Source organism: Cyprinodon tularosa, unplaced genomic scaffold, assembly GCF_016077235.1.
Source record: "Cyprinodon tularosa strain WSP-4 unplaced genomic scaffold, ASM1607723v1 ctg57, whole genome shotgun sequence".
Classification (NCBI taxonomy): Eukaryota; Metazoa; Chordata; class Actinopteri; order Cyprinodontiformes; family Cyprinodontidae; genus Cyprinodon; species Cyprinodon tularosa.
Window position 1 is genome coordinate 658,815 of NW_024039307.1, and position 22,187 is coordinate 681,001.

Here is a 22,187-nt window from a genome sequence, read left to right on the forward strand (position 1 = left end):
ATGGGCAAGACAAGAATTCAGACTCAGAACATATTCGGTATGAAATCAGACCAAGGAGTTCCTCACACACATAAATATACAAAAAACCACAAAACCCTTTTTTACTGTCAGTGCTCAATGGAATAAGATTTGGCTTAAATGAAATTAATCTTCGGTCACTTACTTGACAGTGGTGGAAATGCGGAGGTGCCTGATGCCAGGGGTTGGGAACTGGCGGGAGTTTAAGTATGAGATGTGCTGCATGACTTTGTCAAAGGCACCGATGTCATCGCCTTCCACAGTCAGAGAGGACTGGTTGGGGTTGAAGTCAACCTAAGAGAAGGACATGAAGTAAAGGTTTGTCTGATTCCCCAAAAATGTTACATATTCATCTTGACAGAGCTTCAAGCATAAAACTGAATATCATCTGGAAGCTAATTCATTGCAGCAATTAAGATGATTCACCTTTACAACCAACTGAAGACAAATAGAGCTGAATGTTACTGGAAAGGATCATGAAGGGATTACAGCATTGTTTACCCACTGCCTGCCTTCTTTTTTAGCCTTAAAATCTTCTAATAACTTCCTCCTTATACGCTCACACACATAAACGTCTTGTGGCAGAAATTCCTCAGAAATGCAACAAGTAATCAACTGGTAACCAGAAGGAAACAGCCTTGAGCCATGACCGCCTATCTAAAATCTAAAATATGTTGCTTTCCTCCTCTATCATATCTATGATAAAAGTATTCAGTGTGGAAGTTTTTACTAAGAGAAGAAACTAATTTCTTTGCTATTTCAAGAATCAATATGGTGTTTAAAATGAAGAAAGCACAGAGATGTAAGCAGCTTATGACATCTGCATATATACACATATATAAATATATGTATGCGTACAACTAAGGATTCTTTTAGCGAACTGATTAATTTGCTGTGTATCTGTTTAAACAGCAAATGTATTTCAACTGGAAACACTGTGTGAGTCACTCTGCTCCCTCACCTTTACAGCTGAAGCTACCTCCTCAGGCAGCTGCACGTCGAGTCCCTCTTTGCAGGTGTACAAACAGTCGATCACCTTCTTGTTCTCCAGCTTGCCGGAGCGGATGATCAGGCCTGCAAGGTTCCCTCGGAAAAACTGAGCCATTCTGGCATTCCCCGCCTTTTTCAATTAAAAAGGATAGGGGGAAAATGGTAAAATAAAAATAAGTAAGTTACTTAAGAAGGGTTGCAGAATCACTTAAATGTTTAAGGGAGCACTGATGATGCAAGCATGCTGTCTCGGGAGCAAAGCTGGCATGAATGACGTCCATGCAAGTTAGTATGTGTTTCCCCTTAAAGGCCTGGGGCCCAGAGGATGAGACAGGCAGATGATGGATGAGCTTATGTCTGCTATCAGCACATGCAACATTTAAATCAATGGAGAGGGGTTCCTATCTTATCATGGATAACGATGAGGCAAAGACAAACATAAAAAAACTACAATTATATTTAAAGGAGGGGAAACTAAAATCTTCACTGGTAATTTAAACAAACAGAATAAAAGGAGTGGAAAATGTTGATTGTAAAATTTACCCACTGGATAATATTGAGGCCGATTAAAGTTGTGTTGAGGTCAGACAAACATTCAGGGTGTGTGTGTGTGTGTGTATGTGTGTGTGTATTTTTAGTTTTGACGTTTTGACAAGGTCACACTTTGACTGGAAAAGTCAGAGTGGATAAAAAAAAAAGCCAAGCCAGAGTCTGTTTGTGTTTTGTTCTCATTTTGTTTCTTTTTCGCTCTCCGCTGGTGTACTGGCTCAAAAAAAGTCAAACCAAAGGACAGATGGAGATTGAAAATAAATATATATATAAAAAAATGATGATGGTGAAAAAAAAAAGCACATCCCGTCATGCTTTAAAGATAATCGATAAACAAAGGACATTTTGCATCTAGAATGCTTATTTCATTCTAGTTTAAATTGTTATGAAGATGCAGTTGAAGCTGTTATTATGGTGGGATGTTCTGGACACATGGACATATCTGAGGAGTAAGGGAAAGACTTGAGCAACCTGAGGTGGTCTCAGGGCCTGTCTCAGTGTCATTGTCATGTCCTGAGTTTTCTGCAATGGACGGAAACGAGAGAGCAGGGAAAGAGAGAGGAAGGAAGGTTGAGGATCTGCAGGAGAGATTCAGATGCTACAGAATAAGGTCATGCCGCATCCCTGGAGATTCACAACAAAAGTAAAGACGATATTTGTTGACTAAACATAAAACAGGCTTCCACTAACGATGAATAAAGAGCACTGCTGGAATATTTCTAAATTTCAATCTTTAAAAATAGAGTCAAACAAAAACATAAAATACAGTCTATTATAAAAAATATTCACACCCCTTGAATAGTTTGAATTTAGCAACAGGCACTATCTTTATCTTATTCATTTAGAGTTTAGTGTCCAAATATCTATACAAGCTACATTTATAGTTCACCCCCACCCCCCACTTTACCCCTAAGCAAAATCTAGTTTTTTAAATCTGAATCTAGGGGTATTTCATCTGATCTCATCAGTTTTTTTTATAGAGACCTGAGAGGTTTGGTAAAGGCCAATAGTTTTGGAAAAATATGAATCAGGTATAAGCAATAAAACAATACAAAGCAGTTCCAAAAACTAAGAAAATAGTATATCTGCAAATTTTCCAAAAACATGGCTGTTGATCAAAATAAACAACCTGGGTAAGTAATATAAAAAAAGCAGCAAGGAGGACCAAACCCTACACTCCTGGTTTCAAAAAGTCCTGTTTGCATTTTAAGTCATGTAGCAGACAGCGAAAACACATGACAGCAGATATTTAGCTCAGATGAGAATTCAATCTTTTGGCCTCCATGTAAAAGCCTTTATTTGGTGAAACACTACGGTAACTCTGCATGCTGTGAAACATGAAGCCAATGTCATGCTCTGGTGAAGCTTTTCTTCAGAATTAGAGTAAATGGATGAAGCTAAATACTGGGGAGAAAACTGTTACAGGACAGAACTTGACTAACAGGAGGATCATTTTCCAGCTGGACTTCAACTCTAAACCTACAGTCTGAGGTAACAGGGATGATCAAGGGTTAAATCTGACTGAGAGTCTTATATAAGACTTATTGTCAATAGATGATCTCCACCAAATCTGACCGAGATGAGCCATTTTGAATAAAAAAAAATCCAGTCTCTACATATACAATCTGGTGGACATGAACCAGGAGATTCAGTTGCAGCAAACACAACAAAGCATATATAAGATTTAGCTTCAACATTACAGTATATGCTACTAGGTGTTGGTGTGTGTCATAAAGTGTGATAAAGTTCAGAGGGTGTGAATACTTTCAGGTATACAAATAACCAACGGTCTGCAAATTTAAAAAGCATCCCTGCTGCAAAACCCCAAATCTATAAGGTAAGGACCTTTCATTTGATCCGGGTCTGTTGGAACAGAGATGCACCTAAAAGTTGCACCACACTAGATCCAGAGGACTGGAGTTGGACGACCCTTGTATAAAATAAAATTGCTTCTCAGGCAAGACAATTTAATGAATAAGGATGTCTACCTTGCCAGCAGGCACCAACTGTGAGTTGAGTCTCAATCTTCGACGGGTGCAGTGGGTGGTCTTCTGTGACCATGAAGGGCTCGAAGGCGGTCCCGTCCACAAACAGGGAAACAGTGGGGAACTCCACATTGAGCACATAATGATGCCACTCTTTGTCACAGGCCTAGAAACAAAATAGCACAAGAATAAAATGAAAAAAGATGCAACCAATCATTCTAAATGGGCTGGTTTTGAGTTGCAGCAGACCTGGTCAAGCTTCCAGTGAAACTCTGCCGGTTTGTAGTTCTCTGCCTCTGAGGGATCCTGGCGAAGGAGGAGGATTAGCCTGCAGTTGTGGACGTAGAGGGAGTAGTGGTGTCTGTTCATATCTGCCGGTAGGACGTGAGAGGAAATGATCAGATTTAGACCGTTTCAAACTAACACTGCTTGCTAACATTTGTTAGGCTGCTTTTGTTCTCGTTGGAGCACCAAACTTTAATCTGTGGTGAACCAGAAAAGTGGGATTCATTCTTCCGTGACTCGGTGCTAAACAGAGGTCATGGTGTGCTGAGATCACAAGTACGGGAGCTCCCTCTCCAGGGCGAAGCCGCTCTGATGTAATCCTTCTTATATAAGCAGCCAAACTAAGACTGATGAGCCGCCTGCCCACTGATCGCACTGAAACTTTAAAGTGAATAAGATCAAGGAGCTTTATGAACAAATGTCACCTCAAAAATATAGCGGTCAGCTAGCAGAGGTGAAAGGAAATATGAAAAGAAACTGTTTTTGTGAGTCAGACAACTCAACACAGACACTGATTATAGCTGCAGAGCTGAGCCAGAGATATATATGGCTATTTTCATACGATGAGCTAGCAGACCACATGGGCGCAGCAGCAATGAGATGCCAGGAGAACTTGTTTCACCTCCTAATAGCTAACAGATACTGCATTTGCATTTTCTAATTCTGTAGATGTGGAACCTTTACCTGTTTTATCAGATTTACAGAGGATGGTCTCCTTTTCGCGGGACCCGGGTCCATGTCTCATCCACACAGAGATGGTGAAGGGCTCCTTCAGGTTGGTGTTCACCAAACCATCAGGCACCTTGATGGCCTGGGTCCCATTGAACTCAAACACCTGGTCGCTATCGTGTCCGTTATCCGTGGGCAGTCCTACCGTCCAGTTGGAAGAGCTACTCGGTGCAGGAAGAAGCTCCACGGTGCCGGAGCTGGCTCCTAAAACACAAGAATAATTGCTCAGAGTCAGGTATTGATTGTCAAAACATTAAGACTTGCGACAGATTCTTAATTAGATTTAGGTCAGAACTGAATATCATCCAAACTTTATAATGTAACCCTGCTGCACATTCGGCTTCTGCTAAAACCTATTGCTTTAAGGGCCCTCTGATAGATGCTTCTCCATAACTCTGTCTTTGACCTCTGCTGTGTCCTTTGGTTTTCATGTAGTTTGTTCACTAAGTAAAAACATCTATGTATGTACATCGGATTAGGATAGGGCAACACACACTTTAGAGTTTTTCATGTGTAGAAACCCTGAAAATGAATCATTCTTGTCAGTTATAAAATGCAGAACAATGCATGGAAGAAAACTGCAGGGGTCTAATTAGCAGAGCATTTATTTACCACACAGCTTGTGCAGAGACTTCTCGGAGTAGGTGTCTCTGTCACAGCCCTTTCCGATGTGACTGGTTTCCAGTTCGATACTGGCACGAACAAATGTGATCGGCACGTCACAGGTCTCCAAATGCATGCTGGGGAAAAGCGCCAGGCTACCTGTTCCTGGTTCATACTCAGTCCTTTTATTGAAGCCTGAAAACCAGGAGGGAAAGAGAACAGATTTAAGACATCTTTACTAAAAGAGCTTTGATCTGTGTTGAGCTTTAAACACCATGTTCTTTAATCAGTGCTTAAAGCCGGGAAGCTAACAAGTTTTAGAATGACTCTTGGAAAACTCATAAACACTGCTAATGAAGTCAGAAAAGATGAGTTCTGATACCTTGCCAGCTGGGTTTGCAGGTGGGCTTAATGTTGATTTTGACCAGAACGTCTTCAGAAGCTCGGTTCTTCCCGCAGTCGTAGGCCGTCACCGTCAGCTTGTACATGTGCTCTTTGCCGTAGCTCAGCTTCTCAGTGTTTTTAATAAAACCTGACAACGAGAATAAGAAATTGGAATAAAGCTGTATGTTTGACGACTTTTGAAACTCTTAAATTCATGAATAAAAAAAACCTTACAAAGAGCTAAACAATAACAAATCTTTTAGGAAAAAGAATTATAATAGAGCCCAAAAAAAAAAAAAAACACTGTGCGTTAACAAGCTAAACTAAGAGATATTTTTAAAGGCTTCCCCAAAGACAAAGAGGTTTTATAGATATAGAGGGATGACCCATTTCCAGGATTCCCACATATTTTTTCATAATGAAATTCCAAATCTTTTTCATACTTAAATTTCCAGAGATCTCAGTTTCCTTCTCAATCTTTTCTAAACCATTATTGCTGTTGTCTGGATCCTACATTTTATACAGACATAATGGTGACCCTGGATTCCAGGAGATGGATGGACACTGTTAAGATGTTAAGCCTTTATTTAAATTTTGATTTAAATTGATTCTGTGACTCTATTTTCCAGCATATAAATATAAGTAACAGATGCATTCAGAAGCTACCGGTCACCTTGGATGATATTTTTAGAAGGCTGTCATTGTATGTTGAATCTTAAATTAGAGCCTAGTGGCGTCAGTGTGCACACAGATCAATAGACGCCATCATCTCTGTGAATAAAATCTATCCTCTCAGACAATTGGTGATTGTTTTTTTCCAAGCAGACAAAGAGACAAGCATGCTTCATGAGGGTCCTCACCGTCTTTATCGATGGTAAAGGGCACGTCGGGTGTCACAATTTCATAACTGCAGATTTGGCTGAACTGGAAGGAGCAGTCAGCATCCACCGCCTCCACCTTCAGGATGCTGTCGTACTTCTTTCCCTCGATGACGGTGGCTTTGTATGTCTTCTCCTTGAACACTGGTGAGTACTCGTTGATGTCGTTCACCTGGATGTGGACAGTCGCCCTGAGAGGAACAGGAACACATTTGGGCATTTTTATCAGCCTGATATTTAACAGAGCATTTTAGCAAAAGCTTTTAATCCTGAAAAAGACATCAATAGGATCATTGCAATGACTATCCTCTCACGGTGGTTAACTTTGTCTCTTTACTACAAGAGCGCTCCATTTAAATTGTTTTCAGTGTGTTCGGATTTTTTTTAAAACAGCCTGTTTTAAGCAAGGGGAAGATGGAGACAAGAGCAGGAAACTAATTATCTTCAATTCTGGATTAAATATTATTATATGGCTTAATCTGAGCTAGTAAAGGTCACCTAGGTTATCATCTGGTTCAAATCGATCAGCACACTAAGAGTTTTTATCTGCTAATTTATCCAGAAACTCAATGAGGAAACACTTCTTATTCATCGTGTCAAAAAAAACAAGTAAGAAAATAGAAAATTTTAAGCATTAAAGTCATTGTTTTCTTTTTTTTTTTAAGTTTTTGATTTGAACGAATCCATTGTTTTATTCTATTTAGATTTTTTAACACTTCCACCCTTGAATTGGCAAAAATAAATATTGATTTTAAAAACCCTGCAGATTTCAGCACCAAATTTAAGGCTAAAGCATCAAACATTTCTGAGCAACAATGGTTCATATCTTAAATACCAGGTTCAACTAAAAACCTCGTCTTTGTGCCATTAGGGGCACAGTTAATTCAGCTGAAGTTCTTATTACAGTTTAAATATGTGCAACATTACTGTGCAATCACTAAGTATTGATTGAGTGAAATACTTTGCAGGCTTTAAAATTTAGGATTAGGATTAACAAGTAGTTGAAACTATGTTAACAAACACTGAATTAAATGAATAACTGAATAATAATTAAAAAACAAGTTTTTACTGAGTTTTTTTTCTTATTTCAACAAGCTTAAATTTTCTAGATGAATGAGATATTTCTTCAGTATTACCACAAATTGTTCTTTCCTTACAATGCCATCTGTTCTTCCCCGTTCATCCTCCAAATGTAATTATTGTCATTACTGGCAAAAACTTCAGTCTTAGTTTCATCAGAACACAGGAAGTGTCTCCAGGCCTTTGTCCCTGAGCACCTTTGCAACTGTAATGTGACGGTTGGAAGAGAAAACGTCTTATATCAGCTGCACTGATCCTCTTCACAAGTCTTCTCTTCTTTGGGGTTCATATGATCATATCCAACAGTTTTATTCCTGATGTCTTGGTAGGATTTTTATAATGTCACATAACAAAGCTGTGTTTGAGCTGCAGCCACGTGTTACTCCATTTAAATCAATGGCTATGGAAATAGAATAATTAGTAATAGTATTGTGGTATGTAGTAAACAGAAATAATACTTATCATAGCTGAGATAAAATAACTTATGTTTTGTAAATTTGTATAAAGTAAGCCTTGTTAGATTATCATAATAAACTGTCTTTATTATCATCCAATGAAATAGAGGAAGGTGTGAAAATTTGGACTCACTTGTGTGATTTCTTCATGTTGGCCCCATCAGGACCCTCTCCACAGTCGTAGGCCTGGATGGTGAAGGTGTGCTCCTTTTGTAGCTCACAGTCCAGTTTTTCTTTTGCCCTGATGACCCCCTCACCAGTGGACTTGTCCAGGACCACTGCCTCAAAGGGGACGTCCTGCCCGTGGATCCTGAAGCCGCAAATCTCACCTGAACACGTTGAGAGTCAAAAAGGAGGGAGTTTGGCTCAGCACAAATGATGAGGAGTTTCGATATTTTAGGAAAAAAAAAATACTAAAAAAAAATTTGTCAACTGGGGAAAAAGGAATACATCCAGGCAAAATAAATAAACAGCCACAGATTTTGGGAACCAGTGGGGGTTTTAGGCTGAAGTGCATGGAGTCTGTGGAGGAAGTCAAACGGCACCTCGTGTGGGTGAGGGAGTGGCAGGTTTAAAGTCATTTTATTTCAATTTTCAAGCCACTTGAAAAACAGTGCATCCAGACATGCAGGAAGAAACTAAAAATAATAGTAATAAAAATGTGGACAGGCATTTCACAGGAGTACTCAGGATGTTGTAATAAAACCAAAGTTGTGAAAAAAAGAAGCTTAACAAAGTGAATATGAAGATAAAAGCATTGAAAGGAAGCAGAATTAGGTCATGACTTATATTATGGATAAACAATATCAAATAAGAATTAAACATAAAGGTGATACGACACCAATCCATCAATCAACCCCCCACAAAATCTGCAAAAGAAATAGAATTTCAGAAAACACTTCCAGTAAAGAGTTAAAGAAAGTCTTCCTGTGTAATTCTGCCTGCCTCTCATCCAAAAATAACTGCAAAATAAATCCAGAAATCATACAGAACTAAACCAGCACAACAACAGGATCCAAACAAAAAGCTCTGGATGAGAACTGGGGTTAGAAATATCCACTTGCTTGACATCCACATCAAACGACTGCAGCCATGCTAATGGTAGAGATTAGTGGGCGGAGAATTAACTCAAAGAGATCCACCGAGGCAAGGGATGCAGGAAAACAGAAGCTTTGCAGCAGAGAGAGTTTGCATTGGTTAACAATCTCAGCAAATTCAGAAACCTGCAGGAGTTACTCTCAAGCTATAAAAGAAAAGCTCTACAATGAGGAGGCTTAGTACCTTTAGGAATCTGTACCTAGTTTGATATTTTTTATTTCAGTTTATGACAGATTTTGGAGTAAGTTTCGGCTTGGATTTAAATTTTAGTTCGTGGGTAAACATTTCTTAAGCTGCCAAGTCATTATAAGAAGAAAATGTCAACAGAGAGACTCCTGTTTTCAAGACGTTTTTTTTTTCTGGAGGTGACAGCTGATAAACTGTTAGGGTCTGCAAACTGCAATGGATGTCTCATGCACAGATATTTCTAAGAGCAATCAGCCCCACATCACACTTTTCATCCAGCTGTTGCAGCTCTTTAAACAAATTCAAGGTGAGGAAAAAAAGAACGGCAAGAAAACAAACCCAAAAAAAAAGAAATAATAACAATTACAGAGCATAATTGGAATTTCTGTGTAAAAAGTGTGGATGCTGCTTTAATGTTAGTGGGTTAATAGTAAGAAAATGAAAAAAAAGCACAAGGCAGAAGAAAAAAAAAGCCCGCGATCACCTTCTTCAGTGAGGGTCACCTCAAAACTCTCTACATGGAGGGGAGAGGAGATAAACCCAGATAAGAGGAAAGTTAGAAGACACATTGAGGAAAAGAAGATACATATTTGAGCTGTAGACTAAGACAAAGAAAAGCTCGAGATAAACATGAGGGTCTCTCCAAGTAAAAAAAAAGGGAATGATTCACAAATTGAAGATGACAGTACAATGACAAATGTAATTAAAAGAAATAATCCCACTGTCTGTATTCTCTTTAACTGTATGCTTTAAATCTTTGAGAAAGTCTGCTCTTCAGCTGTGATTAGGATCAATTAATAAGCATGTCAGTTAATGAGTTTCACCATAAATCAGTTTTTCCTTTCAGGAGGGAAAATAATTATTTTCTGGCCAGTAGACTGTCCAGTGAAGGATTGATGGACTATCAAATGGACTCATATAGAACCTACAGGACATCATGGTGCTGTGGTCTCAGGCGCCTTCCTGCAGGGATCAGAGCAGCCAAAACATATCTTAAGTTATCTCAAACTTAATATCTAAAGGTTGAGATATTTTTAATTTGTTTCTTGGGCTAGATCCTAGCTCAGCTCAGTCAGTATAGGTGGAAAGTCTCAGTGGATATCCATTTACTAGTGTTAAAACAGATTCTCAGATGGGTTTAGGTCTGGACTTTGACTAGACCATCACCACATGATATGCTTTTGTATAAAGCTCTACCTTCGGCTGTTAATCATGATCACTGTCCTCCTGGAAGGTGAAGCTCCTCAAGTCTGTTAAAGCCTCTTCAGGACAGCATGATGATGTTGCTACACATCCTGCGTTTCCAAGGGGTATTTGGGGGACGTTTTGGATCATACATTGCATATCGACCAAAAGAATAATTTTTGCATGCCCTGACTTGAATTCGTAAAGGGCACAGACCCAAATGATTTACACATAAAGAAATTTAGTTTTTGTTTTGTTTTAATAAAGCGTTAAATTAACCCATCCATCCTAACTAGGCTTTTAGCTAGCAATGCATACGGGCATTTACTAATAATAGTAGAAATTGTACGCCTGTTTTTGGGATGTATGGCTCTGGTACGCCTCTAATTTTCCCACGCAAACTTCGCTTAAATTTTCAAAATTAGCAGATGGGTTCTTCACTAGGCCTGAATTCCCCTTCTAGTCCTGCATAATCTCTGGCATAAGCTCAGGCAGCGCAGATAGACGCTGTTATTGGTGAAATATCCAATATCCACACTGCAGAGTCCTGCACGAGGTCAGGTACCCGTGGGTATCCCGCAGGTACTCCTATAAAATGTACATCTACGGGTTTAAAACCTTTCCCTCACATTTTACCATGGGTGTGAGCAAGGGTATAAATGAACAGAGATTTACAGCATGAATTAAAATTATTCATATTTTCTTATTTATTAACTTTACATCTTAAAAATAAACTGATTCAAGAATATCCAGACAACAGTAACTTTTTAAGCAACGAGGCAAACCTTCTTACTCCTGCCAATTTACAGCTCTTTATCTGTGAGAGCGGCACGCACTGGATGTGAGCATGAGGAATGTTCTTTACTGCCTCTGTTATAAACTCTGTTTGTACACTTTGTGATCATGGGTCGTGTAGCACTTTATTATTTGTGGGTCCATGCGGTGCCGGCGGGCTTTCAAATGTACTATACTATATGATTATTTTGGAGGGTTTTTACTTTTCGTTTGGGACAATACTGCCTTTGGAATTGGGGAAAAACAAGGGCTGATGTATATGACAACTGGGGAAAGTTGTCATTTAACAACGCAGTTTCACCTTTAGCAGTAACACTTTCTGATTGTTTGAATTATGAATAATAATATTGTACCTAAAAATGATCTCATGACTTCCTTATGAAATTTCCACCTCTAGTCAAGCACACATACTTCCCATGATCAGGGCAAAAGTAGTGTTGTAACAAAGTAAAAAAAAGTCAGCTGCATTCAAGCTCAAATTGCAGGAAATAGTGTTTCAGAGTCTAAATTTAAAAATTTTATGGAGAAGGATACCCCAAGGTGTACACGATATGAAATATTCCTAGCTAAAAGCCTGATCCTGACACACATGGTGACTCCTCCTCTACAGTATACATTCATTTGATCACTGTGATCTGACTCAAAGGCGAGGATTTGATCGGGCGTCTGAAAAGCCTGTGGGTTGGCTTAACAGGGAACCCTCTGAGTTGGCACAGATGCAGGGAATCTGGCGTGATGGAGCAGCGGCCCCCTGCCTCCTCGTGAAGCCAGGCTGCTCACTCTGTCTCCACAGATAGAGACACAAGGCCAGTTCAGAGGGACGGACAGTTTGTTCTTAAAGGAATAGTACACCCAAAACATGATTAGCCTTCATTTTCTACTCACCCCCATGCTGAACAACACTCTGGAGTACTTTTTTGATATCTCAAATGCATCTGGAGATCTGGGAGGCTTCTTGCTGTCTGCTGACATTCAAATAATGGAGGTCCATGGCGCCCGAGACAGAAAGGTCCATAAAAGTCCACAAAAACGTGTCAATATTCCTCCATACTGCTCGTCCAATGTAATCCAAGTGTCCTGAGTGGGTAGCATCCAGAATTTACTCGAAACGAAGTCATTTAGAATGTTTTTAGAGCATAAACAGTAGTGTATAGGATTTCCTAATAGCGCCCCCATGCGCGCTCACGATTCTACGGAAGCCGGCAGACCAAACCGGAAGAAGGTGCGCATTCAGCGTCTGGTCTGCCGATAATGCAAGCGTAGAAGAAGAAATGTGCTGTTTACCTGTGCAAAGAAAGAAACAACGAAAGAAGAATGTCTGAGGACTTCAGTGTTGAGGAAGAGCATGAGTTCTTTGCCGAGCTGAATGCGCTGGTTTGGTCTGCCGGCTTCCGTAGAATCGTGAGCGCGCATGGGGGCGCTATTAGGAAATCCTATACACTACTGTTTAGGCTCTAAAACGTTCTAAATGACTTCGTTTCGAGTAAATTCTGGATGCTACCCACTCAGGACACTTGGATTACATTGGACGAGCAGTATGGAGGAATATTGACACGTTTTTGTGGACTTTTGTGGACCTTTCTGTCTCGGGCGCCATAGACCTCCATTATTTGAATGTCAGCAGACAGCAAGAAGCCTCCCAGATCTCCAGATGCATTTGAGATATCAAAAAAGTACTCCAGAGTTTTGTTCAGCATGGGGGTGAGTAGAAAATGAAGGCTAATCATGTTTTGGGTGTACTATTCCTTTAAGCTCATCAAAAGGAGCTGCTGCAGTTCAAAGCAGTGGATGCACCGAGCTGTGGATTCAGCACTAATTTGCTGTAAATGGAGATGAACGTCATACAGAAAACAAGCTTTATATTCTTTTCTGGGGGCCCATTGCTATAGCTATCACCTTCTTCTTAATTATTGTATCAGAATTACATCTCAAAACCTGAAAGCTAGAGTGATACAGAACAAGTAACCTGAGATTAAATTGATCATATGAAGGGTAATAAAAGCATGTGGTGCTTTTACACCTTACCAGAGTCTATGCTGAGATGATTAAAAACACCAGGGGCAAAGGATTTTCTCATAACTGTGGTTCTCCACTGGGAGGAATGAAATAATAAAAAAAAAAGAACCACATTTTGATCTGATAAATGAAAAGGCCAAATTGGGGGGATGGCAGCCAGATGTTCATCAATATAAAAGGCAAGTCATAAAAATCTTATGGTATGGATGCCTTTGAGCCACACGTGTGTGCTACCGCAGAGTATTAAATGATAATTAAAGCAACAAGGTAAGATTAAACAGTTCCTGACCTCATCATAGCTGAGTCAGCTGCTCTTTTACATGAAAGAAAGAGCATACAGTTTATATCAGATACAAACTTTATTATGGGAGGGATTAAAACATATACATATTAAAATCAGCTGCAGAGAGGAAGACCTTCATACATTAACCATGTGGCATTTCAAAGCCAGTTTCTATTTTATTTAGTAAGAATAAAGAATTAGATAAATGAATAATTCATCAACAGTCTTTTAACATTAAACATCACCAGTTGTTTTGCATCCAGGAGCAGAGTAACATTGCTTTCTTTTTAATTTACTCAGAGATGAGCAAGAAGTAATATCAGCTATGTTTGATTATGAATTAGTGAAGGAGCGGCAGCAGCTTTAAACGTTTTTACTCACCTGCATAGCGTAAAGGAGCGTCTTTGTCCAGCGCAATTAGAGGAGGGTCCAGAATAACTTTGTCATCGTTCTCTGTCACAATCCCATGGTACGTCGTTTCGATCCATGGTTTGTGCTTATTGACTGTGAAGAAGCAGATAGAAGAAAGGTCAGCTTGGACTGAATATTCAAGACATAATAGGCTAATGATATTTTTTCACCTTGATAACAGTGGAACCCTATTTACAGATTCAGATTTTTATAAGAATTTCCTTTTTCATTCTTTTTTCTGATGACTTCCCTCCTATGATGCTTTGACTTTTACCTCCTCCCTCGCCCCATGCAGTTTGAATACATTATTAATGAGGGTAGCGATGCTTTTAGTGTTATTTTTAGAAGCTCTACACAAAGTCAAGAGAAAACCTGCAGCAGAAACCAAGAGCCGATGAGACACAGACACGTGCATCACTGCAGAAAAAAGAAACCACTCTATGCTTTACATCTATCCTCCTCTGTATTACCTTTCAAACTTAAAAAGAAGGCCAGCCAATATCAACACAAAGATAAGAGTATTTTTCACACGTGAAGTTTACACAGGATGCGATTCACTGTTATTGCCAGCTAGCTGCAGTTGTGCTCTCAATTTGATGATCAAGGTCAGGCTACAGAGTGCTACAGGCTGCTCAGGGCTCGGTCCATTCGTCGGCATGGGAACCATCCCTGCTGCAAACAAGACTATCTACTGTAGCTGGCAGCAGCAGGAAAAGCTGCAGTGAGTGACACATTCGGGCTGGCTTAGGAAACAGCGGTGATGCAGAAGAAACGCTGCTCTCTTACAGCCAGGAGACACTCCCTCCACGGTGAGAGGGAACGATGGCATCAACTCGCTACTGATCTGCAGATGTGATGGTTACACCTGCTGACAACAGGCTGAAGAGAAGCAATGTAATGACTGAGCTAATTCAGGGTGCCTGATGCTAGGAAAAGCTGTGATAGGTCTAATATGTTAGACCTATAGATGATTTTTTTATATATAAATGGCATATTCAGGGGTTATAAAGTCACATTAAACCTTGAATGTTCCAATCTTATTTTACTGAAAAACAGTCAAATAGTGCTGCAGTGTATTAATGAAAGGTTTAGAACATAAACAGGGGCTTGTTTTCAGACTTCTGTGTAGGCAGATAAGATTGGTTGCACATATGGGCAAAGATCACCAACAATTAGGGTAACTGGGGCCGACTGATCAGAGAAATCCTATGTGCAAAGCTGCCATAGGACTCTTCAACATTTACATTTTTAATGTCTGCAAAAGATAAAGATTAATAAAAAATACAGAAAGCCAAAAATAAATAAATAAACTAACTGATGGATTGCCAGTTCATTTATTGAAATACAAATACTTTTCCACGATGCAGAAATGGAAAGATTCGCAAAATACAGTAAATACAATAAAAAGTACTAAAAAATATACTCTTATTGGATGTAAATAAATCAAAACAACAATTTAAGTGTTATGTTTTAAACAGACTCTCACAGTTAAAAGCAAGCCTTGGTTTTGTTTGCCAGTATGATGTGAAGGACAAACCTGAGAACAGCATGTTGCTGATAGACTGAACATTAAAACTAGGATTACCAGAGAAGGGGAAATAAGTAGAGACTACAGGACCTAGCATTAGTTAGCATGTCAAGGTGGATCGACTTTAAGACATTTTCTGTGATGGTTTTTGTACATACACACTTTTCATCATTTTAAACAAGATTTTTTGTAGCTTTCTTTATCCTTAAAATACAAAAATGAAACTCTTTATATAATCATCCATATGAGGTAACTACAAATGAAAAAACAAATTAACATGAGTATTGGTGCCTAATTCATTAGTCTCTATTTTTCTAGTTGTAATTTGCCAAAAATATGTGTGATTAAAAAAGTCCTTTGCAGCACATTTGGAAAACATCTGGAAAACCAATTATTTTATAATTCATACATCTTAAAGATCTGGCAGATAATTAAAGGCTTTTTTATCTTCAGATAGATTATGTCACTAAGCAGCATGCTACGTAACATTTGACAACTTTCCGCCGTGGTCGATCATTACCAGCCATTGATCGTTTAGCTGTAGCAGCAGGTCGCTGTTACCATCTGCTTTTTGCATGGATGCTTGAGTCACGTTGAATTATTTGAATGGAAACTATGCATGAGGCATGAATTGAGTAGGAACAGTAAGGATCATTTTGTGGCTTAAAACAAATCTTTGGAATTGAAACGAGATTTTTGTTATCTGATAATTATTAAAATAGATTTTTCCTAAAGCAGGTTTTTGAATTACTTCTGATCAGATTATTTAGAAGCCGTATGTGATATGTTTAAGGTGATATGACATTGCAGAAAAAGACAGCACTGCTGGACAAGTAATGAATACAATGACCCAAGGTCATTAAAAAAGATGTACCGGTATGTTTTTCACATGGCATCAAATATCCCTCTGCAATACATCGACCATGGTTGCATCATCACATAATGCAGTGTAATTATAACTGGTTGCACAATCATTTAAAGTTAATTACAACCTACTTGAATGTGATTGGTATGATCAGCACTTGGCAATTAAAAGGTATGAGTAAGACCCTTGTAAATGAAAGTTGTTACTAGTCTATTAAAAGTTACAAATACTTTACAACCAATTTTCTTTTTTATCCATATTAAAAAATAAATAGTAAAATCAGAAGATTGCGTTGCACACTAAAATTGACATCATGAAGAAAAAGAAATAGAAAAAATATACCACTCAAACCAAAGCTGACATCAAATCTTTTTTCCTGTCTAAATCTCTGCTTAAAAGTCAGGGTAAAGGGAAAAAATTCACCATGTCTGACAGTATTGCTGAACATCAAACAAACTCCAGAGGTACGTATTTTCTGCCATGCCTGGTCAAATCCTGTCCTCTAAAAGCAGGGCTTGATATGAAAATGTTGATGTGCTAACGAGTAATTTGGAATTGATCGAGTTCAGGAAATTGCTTTACTAGGCGACTTGTGAGCTGAACTGAAGTGGAAGTCCTCAGACAGATTGCAGGGCCAGACTGTCACAGTAATCAGCTTTAGCTTCCCATAGAGTCACAGTAACTTTGAGCTGGGTCACATGCAGCCCACTTGTTCAATCAAGAGCTGTTGATAGCCTTCATCTTGAAGGTTTGGTGAACCAGGGCAGCTTCTGAAGAAGGGTCACTGCACACTTTAAAAAAAAAAATTAAACTCCAACCTGGGAACCAAGAAAGATGGCTAACAAAATATTTTCCTGTCCATATTGTTTCCCGACTTAGAGAAGATCAAATACAAAACTCAATATTTGATGAATGGATTAATCAATATTGCTAAGTGAATACCTTAATATTTCAGGTATTCACTTAGCAATGTACACTCTAGTACTTGTACTTTTAGACGTGTAATGCAGAGTAATTCATAGGATGGATGGATGGATGGATGGATGGATGGATGGATGGATGGATGAGTGGAGGATGGATGGATGGATGGATGGATGGATGGATGGATGGATGGATGGATCAGTGGAGGATGGATGGATGGATGGATGGATGGATGGATGGATGGATCAGTGGAGGATGGATGGATGGATGGATGGATGAGTGGAGGATGGATGGATGGATGAGTGGAGGATGGATGGATGGATGGATGGATGGATGGATGGAGGGCAGCACAAAGCCCCTGAAACAAGTCGCAATGCAGATAGTCACAGATGGCAAACAGTGGAAGAATGTGAAACAACTGAGCGTCAGCATGAAAACAAAAGAAGCAAGCCCACACATGCAATGACAAATTCAAAAGCTCAGCTACAAAGCAGCCTCATCTTCCCCTTCCCTGCAAATCTGCAATAAAGAGAGAAAGATTTGTTGTGTATTGACAAAGATGTAATACGCACAAATGCAGAAATTATTCTGTGTTTCATCAAAATCCTATTTAACTTTAATATATTCGAGAGAGAATTAGCTGTGGAAGGAGGGACATCTTTAAGATCTATTAAGGAGTAAGTTTGGACTAGATGGTTTCTGACAATATACTCTCTACAGTATGAGGGAATTATAAATCACATAGAGTAGTCCCGCTTGCAGAAATTAAATTTAAAACTTTTTCTGAAGCTCATAATACCATCATATTAAAAATCTGCAACTTTCCATGCAGTCAAATCAGAGATAAATCCTGAAAATCCCAAACTGTGTAGAATGTTTATAGATAAAATCAGTCAGCTGATTTTGCAGATAATATAATAAACCCTGATAGTGTTGTGAATATTAATTAAAAAAGTACAAAAATTCTCTCTTCGTCTAGATCAACTCATAGCCGAATAAGAAATCTGCCCATAAAGCTTTGTACCAAGATGAAATTGCAGCCGGTACAGGCTTGGTAATACTTCTCTTGAACCAATGAGTGGTGTGGTAACTCTAAAGTCTGCCGAGTCTTTAAACCCAACCCTGCTTCTTCAGGACGGCCCCTTAGTCAGTATATTTAGTTCAAGACATCAAGTGTGGGATAACTGGAGCCCTGACTGGAGAAACTTCTGATCATGTCTCGTGTGATGATGTGTATTAACAGGGGAAAGGCTCCACCTGCACCTAAATACACCTATCCGTCACATTCATTAAAGTGAAACCCTTCATGTTCCTTTGGCTTAATGCCGTCTGAAATTAAAACTAGCATTAACATTTAGATCTCGGTTCTATTCCTGTCTAAGGCCCCGTCCACACGAAGTCAAAACGAACACGAAACGCTGATATTTTCCAAAACGTTTGCCGTAAAGACGGAGACGTAAAATAAATGTGAGCGTCCACACGAATGCATGAAAACGCTGCAAAATGTATGCCAGGCCTGTAAGTGGCGCTGTGGTGCCAAAGCAAAAATAAGCGACGAAATGTTGGGCATGGCACTAATATTTATACATGGTTGCCCTGCGGGTCCATTTTCGTGGTTAAGTCAAATTCAGGTGGTGAACTATGTCGTCGATATTGCTCTGTTCTTCCTGGAGATATTCCAGAAGAAGAAGATTCTGTTGTAAGCCCGACAGCAGGGTGAGTAGCATTAGCAGCAACGGCGCCATTGTTGTTGTGATGTGTCGCGCATGCGTGTTTAGAGGCGACGCTATGACGCATGCGTGTAAAAAAAAATATGCGGTTAGGGCGTAAACGACGTTTCAGAATCTTCCCACTCTGAAGGCTGAATAAAAAAAAAGATTGTTTACAGACCCCCGAAACGCCGGCTTCGTGTGGATGAGAGGCTGGTTTGGTGAAAAATTTGTGCGTTTAGGCCAGGGTTCGTCTTCGTGTGGACGGGGCCTAAGTGACACCATTAGGTTACAGTTAAAGACTATTCTGTTAAATAACAAAGAAAGGAGAAGAAGAAGTTCAATGTTTATTGGGCTAATATTTGGGTTTTATCATCTCTACATTCTTGCAAATAAAAGATAAAAACCAGAGAATGAGGGATATAAACAATGAGTCTTTTAAAGCATCTCTAGGGGGAGAAAAAGGGTCCCAGCGTTCTCGCGCACCTCACTCTTCTAGCTGGTCAAACTTCACGAGTTGTTTTCCGCAATTTCGGTCATAAAGCAAAACAAGCCGGCCTCCTGTCTGCGGCACTGTCTGCGGTCAACTACAATTTGGGAGAAGTGCAGCAGAGTGTCTGCGGAGTGGCCGGGGACGGCTTTTTGAAGGCTTCCAATACCTGCTCGACACTCTGGAGCCGAGGTATTGCATTGCACCTATTTTGTACAGCATTTTTTTTGATGCAAGGCATTTCAGAATTCATTATTATTTTTCAGTGAATGAGGTTTTAATAGGAATAGGTGGAGTACAACTTTTCTACTTCTGTTATTTGCTGTTGTTTCTCAAATAAAATGCATAATAATATAACAGCTTTCATTGATTTATTTCAAATTTGAAACATTGTCTGGCCTGAGAGGTAAAAAACAAAAAATTGAACCAATTAATCGAATCGTATCGTGGTGTATTCTTGAGTATCAAAAATAATCAAATCGTTGGGTCAAGAAATCAATACTGAATCGAATCGCCATGATGGGTGTGATTTACACCCCTACTAAAGATGTACAAACACTTAAATGTAAGAGGAACAATATTCTCCCACTAGTGATGTTGTTTTTTTCACAAATTTATTTTTTTTTTAACCAAACCAGTTAGGCTGATATTCAAACCAAAACCAACGTACTTTATAGACACAATTTTATATCAAGCTTATCATTAAACCCAGTACACCCAGTATAGCAGATAGTTGGAAAGTATAAAAAACTTGAGAAGAGTTAAAAACATCAAGCTGTGACTCTATGAACACAAATGGTGACGACTGATCGTCCTCCGAGCCCAGCAACAGATTCCTATGCAACTCCACTGCAAAGCAAGTAAACCCAATAAAATTTAACCCTACGAAGAAATGCAACTTCAAACACTCACAAGGTTGACCAAGAAAAAAATATCAGAGCTCCTTGCCCAGTTTTGCATTCGATTTCCCCTATAAAATTAGCTAATTGCTAAATATAAACAGTTGATTTCCCCGTTGATGTGATTAAGACACTGAACACTGATGGGCAGATCTAATAGAGCAACATTCATTTATTTTCTCTGTTCAATAAGGCATCTGAACCGAAAACCAAACTTGTTTTGTGTGTAAACACATGGGCCTTAATCTTTGACAGACATGCCTTTAAGTTTGAATAAACAATAGAAAGTTGAGAACAAATACATTAATGCTTGAATGATGATTAATCTTGTAATACCTTTGTATCAAAAATAATTACCTCCATCAGTACAACTATAGTACACTTTGTTGATTATAGCCAATGTTGTTACATTTAATTACTGCTTATTGTACTTTTAGTGATAGTCAGTGCACCTTGTATTAAGCATCTTTATTTACATGAATGTAAAGAACGGCATATATGAATAAGGATGTTTGACTCAGTGGCTGAATTATCAACTAGTATGCATTATAGCACATAAAAGTTGCTAATTCATCAAGCTACTCTTGATTCCACACCTTATTGGGGAATCTCTATTATAATGGAAAGAGAACAAATCATTTAGCCCTTCATGAACAACTAAATGTGACCCCAAAAATAAAAAGGGTAAAAGGGGCTTGTCATTCATCATAATGCTGCAAATCTTTTGAGTTTTTGTCAGAGCTTTTATAAATTTCACATGTTAATAATCTACAACTTGACAAAAACAAAATACTTTGACGCCAAATTAAACAGCAGTCACATCATTCCAAACATTCTGGTTATTCAGTATTTCCCAGTGTGACAGTAAACAATAACAGTACTGCAGGTGATATTAGTATAAGATCGAAAGGTGGAACATTAGCAGCCACTTTGTTTTTGTTCCCAGACATAATGTTCGAATCACAGGAACCTTTCACCTTTGACTGCCAGCGAGTATAAAAATCAGCATTTACGTTTCCACTTTAGAAAAGCTTTCATTTCCAACCTTCCAGTAGGAAACTTCAACTGGAAGTCAGAAATCTTGGTCAGTTTGTTTTGGCAACACAACCTCATATTCAACCTTCATATTCAAGATGGCTACTGCTCACATCAACAGTAGTTAAACCTTCCAACTTTGTCTGTAGACATTCTTTACTTTGTAAGTGACATTAGGTCTGTTCTTCACCTATCGCTGTCGACTGTTAATCAGACGATGTGTTTCAATACTTCTATGTGCAAAATAACACTAAGAAAAGTTTTTTCTTCATTGTTATGGATGTGACAGCGATTAAAGAAGCCATGGAGAATAGGACCATCCAACATTTGGTAAAATGGAGGATTATCACCTTTGCCCACCTCACATCTCCTCAGCCAGTCAGTATCATGTATACCTCTCAGCTCGTCTCTCTCCACTTGTACAGCAAATGGAAACCACCTTTCTCCTACAGCACACAGACTGAGATTAAGACAAGTCACTGGTCGTGCTCTGGTGGCGCTGTGGTTAGCGCACACGGCCCATCTATAGAGGCTTTGGTCCTCGACCGGAGCGACCCGGGTTCAAACTGGCCTGTTGTCCTTTCCCGCATGCTATAGAGGCTTTGGTCCTCGACCGGAGCGACCCGGGTTCAAACTGGCCTGTTGTCCTTTCCCGCATGCCCCCCCCCCCCCCTGTCAGCCTACTGTCCATAAAAACGAGCCACTAGTGCTGCAAAGACTCACTGCATTATATTGTAATTAAAATAATTAACTTTTTTTCTGTAAGTAAAATAATGGCATTACCAATACTATAAAAGGTAATTTACATTA

The 22,187-nt window shown here is 39.1% G+C and overlaps 1 protein-coding gene across 2 annotated transcripts in view; it reads right to left on the reverse strand.

Annotated features, from left to right (window-relative positions):
• The window catches only part of clstn1 (calsyntenin 1), a 38,593-nt gene that overhangs the window by 9,213 nt on the left and 7,193 nt on the right, over window positions 1–22,187 (reverse strand). The window contains exons 2-13 of one of the 2 annotated variants that reach the window (XM_038305984.1): window positions 13,901–14,023; window positions 9,725–9,754; window positions 8,090–8,285; window positions 6,404–6,612; window positions 5,542–5,691; window positions 5,169–5,354; window positions 4,512–4,760; window positions 3,792–3,913; window positions 3,546–3,708; window positions 2,028–2,079; window positions 980–1,136; window positions 164–312 (exon numbers count right to left, since the gene is read on the reverse strand). In XM_038305984.1, the coding sequence (XP_038161912.1) occupies window positions 164–312; window positions 980–1,136; window positions 2,028–2,079; window positions 3,546–3,708; window positions 3,792–3,913; window positions 4,512–4,760; window positions 5,169–5,354; window positions 5,542–5,691; window positions 6,404–6,612; window positions 8,090–8,285; window positions 9,725–9,754; window positions 13,901–14,023 (1,786 nt within the window). Of the gene's footprint in view, window positions 1–163; window positions 313–979; window positions 1,137–2,027; window positions 2,080–3,544; window positions 3,709–3,791; window positions 3,914–4,511; window positions 4,761–5,168; window positions 5,355–5,541; window positions 5,692–6,403; window positions 6,613–8,089; window positions 8,286–9,724; window positions 9,755–13,900; window positions 14,024–22,187 lie in introns of both variants that reach the window. The other variant, XM_038305985.1, reaches the window with a different exon arrangement.